The sequence below is a fragment of the Eschscholzia californica genome, unplaced genomic scaffold (genome assembly GCF_041429995.1).
Source record: "Eschscholzia californica isolate CP2 unplaced genomic scaffold, dmEscCali1.0.p SCAF_1, whole genome shotgun sequence".
Classification (NCBI taxonomy): Eukaryota; Viridiplantae; Streptophyta; class Magnoliopsida; order Ranunculales; family Papaveraceae; genus Eschscholzia; species Eschscholzia californica.
The window spans coordinates 67,684,578-67,688,373 of NW_028238198.1; the positions used below are offsets into that span (position 1 = coordinate 67,684,578).

At 33.2% G+C, this 3,796-nt stretch overlaps 1 protein-coding gene across 1 annotated transcript; it reads left to right on the forward strand.

Annotated features, from left to right (window-relative positions):
• The first annotated feature begins 591 nt into the window (after window positions 1-591).
• Window positions 592-3,206, forward strand: TBL33 (TRICHOME BIREFRINGENCE-LIKE 33). Its single transcript, XM_086654953.1, has 6 exons — window positions 592-901; window positions 1,060-1,270; window positions 1,554-1,725; window positions 2,089-2,288; window positions 2,373-2,531; window positions 2,666-3,206. Exons 1-6 carry the CDS (start codon window positions 661-663, stop codon window positions 3,003-3,005), a joined length of 1,323 nt encoding a protein of 440 aa, XP_086511079.1. The 5' UTR covers window positions 592-660; the 3' UTR covers window positions 3,006-3,206.
• Window positions 3,207-3,796: the final 590 nt, after the last annotated feature.

A 3,796-nucleotide genomic window follows, 5' to 3' on the forward strand; every position in this document is an offset into this window, starting at 1 on the left:
AATCACTCGGATGATAACATGAGATTGGTGGTCTAAGCTCCGGATCAATTGCTAGAGTTGGCAATCAATCACTTCATAGGAGTAAGAGTCTAAGACTTTCAATAAGAGCTGATGTGGAATTCAAACGTTTGTTTTGAAATATCTTCTCATGGGTGATAAATAATGAAACAAGTAGTCCAAGTGTAATTTATATAATGGAATGGAAAAGTAAGAAGTTAGAGAACCCAAAAAATATATCTTATTTATATACGTAAATATATTTAAAATACAAATTACATGAGTACATAATTCTGGATGGGGGCTATCTATTCCTACTGGATCTATCATGTGTATTCTTGTAGGCCTAACTCTGGTCCTATGTTAATTTTTTTTGTTGAAAGCTGGTCCTATGTTAATTAAGTGGTCCTATGTTAATTAAGTGGAACTACTCTTACATCACAAAATTAACTTCATTGGCTTGTTTTTAAGATATAGTATAAATAAATCATTTGATTAGTGTAGGTAATTAATTTGATTATTTGTTGGTAGGATGATCTTAAAGAACCATATATATATATATATATATATATATATATATATATATATATATATGTTGGTAGATTATGCATGTATGCAAGAGGTTCAATATGAAAGAAGAAACCCATTAGAAAAAGCCAAAAAATGAAATCTCCTATATCCTCCTCTTCATCTTCATCATCATCCTCTTTGATCCTCAATATGTCTTCTCTTAGGAAAACCTCTTCTCTCTCTCCCCATCTCTTCACATTTGTTGCTGTCATTTTCTTCTTCTCTATTATCTATGAAAATAACACCAATTTCAGTTCCTTATTCAACCAATCTCTTCCTCAACTACAACCAAACTCAGAATTGCAAAAAACAGATCTACCCAGATCTAAAACAGGTGAGATCAAATCATATACGTAGAGAATAAGGTGTTGCCATTTGCTGTTGCCATTTGCTGAGTTGAAATTTATATGACTGAGTCAAACTGAGTTGAATTTATATGACTGAGTTGAAATTTGTATGTTTTTTTTAATGGGTTTTTATTTGTGGAGGTAGAGAATAAGGTGTTGCCATTTGCTGTTGGAAAAACTGAGGAAGGATGTGATATTTTTAGTGGGAAGTGGGTTTGGGATGAGTCGAATCGACCCCTTTATGATGAGTCAGAATGTCCATATATACAACCTCAACTCACTTGTCAAGAACATGGTAGACCTGATAAAGGATATCAATTTTGGAGATGGCAACCTCATGGATGTTCTCTACCCAGGTTCATTTTCATTTTTACAAATAGTTTTATTTTAGAGTTTATCGGCCAAGGGCAATCCATACCTCGTATTCTACGGACATACCTCACACGAAAGGATAGCTGACGGGTTATGCCATACTAGTTCAACCCAACTTTCCTCTCGTTGAAGAAGCGTATGTGTTCGGGTTGTGCCATTATAATCATATTTGTGGTGGAATCTTCTTTTTCTTTTTCTCTTTTTTGATCTATACACATATTTATATAAGTGTAGCTTAATAGATGTCTATTTGGTGTGAAAATTCAGTTTCAATGCAACTTTTATGTTGGAAAAACTAAGGAATAAAAGGATGTTATTCGTGGGTGACTCGTTGAATCGGGGTCAATTCACCTCTATGATATGTCTCCTTCAAAAAGTCATCCCTAAGAAGGCGAAGTCGAAGAAAACCATAGGCTCACTTACCATATTCAGAGCTAAGGTAACTCAACCACATTCTTTCTTAACACATTGTTTGACAACATAACATATAGCATAACATATCAAATTACTTTGAAATCATATACTTAGAACCAGTAATTCGTGCAATGTGGTAAAATTCTCTACTTATATTATTATGGTTGAAAAATCTTATGTTCGAATGGATTAGTTTACTGAGCCACAAAAAATTGGAGGATAATAAATTATGTAAATAAGATAAAGTTAAAAAAGTGTCAAGTTAGGATTATCATGTAAGTCATTTATGTACACACATTAAATGCATATGATGTATGCTACAAAATATAATCAAATAATGACATTCACATGACATTTGTATTGTTGGTCAATTACAATTTGATTTTAGGAGTACAATGCAACCATTGAGTTCTATTGGGCTCCATTTCTTCTAGAATCAAACTCCGATAATGCCGTTGTTCATAGGGTTCGAGATAGAATTGTGCGAAAGGATTCAATCGAAAAACATGGTCAATATTGGAAAGGAGCGGATATTTTCGTGTTCAATACTTACCTTTGGTGGATGACGGGCATGAAAATGAAAATCTTGTAATTTCTCCACTCTTAGATATTAACTACTCAAATTGTTTATCTTACTTTGAAAATACTATTAATTCGAGTTATGACTGATAGACAAGGATCATTTGATGACGAAGAAAAAGAAATCATAGAAATGGGAACGGAAGAGGCTTATCGAATGACATTGGAATGTATGGTGAAATGGGTTGAAAGAAACACAAATCCTAAGAAAAATAGGGTTTTGTTCACTAGCATGTCACCTTACCATGAGAAGTATGTACTAAATTCAATTGCTACACTTTTTTGCATTTTGGGCCTCCAATCCCCATACCTAGAAAATTTGTTGTACCAACTAGACTTGCTCTTGACTCAAAATCCACTATATAACTACTTTGAATGTTTGGTAGGAGCATTGAGTGGGGAGGAGAACCAAATGGGAATTGCTATAATCAAACATCTCCAATTGAAGATCCAACATTTTGGGGAAGTGGGTCTCGCAAAGGAATAATGGAAATAATCAAACAAGTATTTAGTACATCAAAAATACCAATTACATTTGTAAACATTACTCAACTGTCTGAGTACAGAAAGGATGCTCATACATCAATTTACAAGAAATTTTGGAGTCCACCAACACAAGAACAATTAGCAAATCCAGTTAGTTACTCTGATTGTGTTCATTGGTGTTTGCCTGGTCTCCAAGATACTTGGAATGAACTCTTATATACCAAACTTTTCTTTCCTTAACAAACATCAAATTTCGATGTGCTTCTCTTCAAATATATGCATTGGTCGGACGGAAATATATTTGTCTCGCTACTGCAGAGAGCAGATTCAACTTTTGGCTTTCGTGAAAGTTTGTGGTTGTCTGTAAAATTGTTACGTCATTTACTCTTGATAAGATTGTTTTTAATGGGTGAATGGAAATTTATACCCCGTTGTTTCAAATTCATAGAAAATTTGCTTGTATTCATTGTTTTTATGTTTTGACATTCTTAACTTTGACAATGATACTTATCTTTTCTTCGCTTACACTACGAATTTTCACAAATCCAACCAGTTTCAAAAGGAATACCAACTTTGGAAGTTTCATGTTGTAGAAATGTACCATATATATGATCGTTATATAATCATAAGTGTAAGTTTTCTCAAGAACTTTAATTTTATTTCAATCAATTTAAACTCATTTTACAAATTCTAATATATAAAGTTTTAGAGAGAGAGAGAAAGATATGTTATAGAGAGAGAACAACTGAAAAATAACAGAATACAAAAGTTAGTTACTAACTAACTTTTGGTTATTGAAACAAATACACTCAAGGGGTTGTCTGTAGCAATCGGAGACTTGAGCTAGACTGTTGGGCTTGGGCTTGACTTTAATCCTTTAGCCTTTGATATATAAGACTCTTTCAAAAACCTATTCTTCTTTTACCAGAACCCTATTCCTCTTTTACCTTCTTCAAAACTCTAGTTTATATGCATCCCCCTAAAAACCGATGGTGGCAATGATCGATAAACCAGCTGTTTGTCCCGAATGT

What these genes read in the sequence shown, in the direction of transcription:
- TBL33 (XM_086654953.1), top strand. Translation starts at nt 661, where the DNA reads ATGAAATCTCCTATATCCTCCTCTTCATCTTCATCATCATCCTCTTTG. An exon ending in GGCATGAAAATGAAAATCTT is followed by an intron (nt 2,289 to 2,372) that starts GTAATTTCTCCA and finishes TATGACTGATAG; the next exon opens with ACAAGGATCATTTGATGACG. An exon ending in ATGTCACCTTACCATGAGAA is followed by an intron (nt 2,532 to 2,665) that starts GTATGTACTAAA and finishes AATGTTTGGTAG; the next exon opens with GAGCATTGAGTGGGGAGGAG.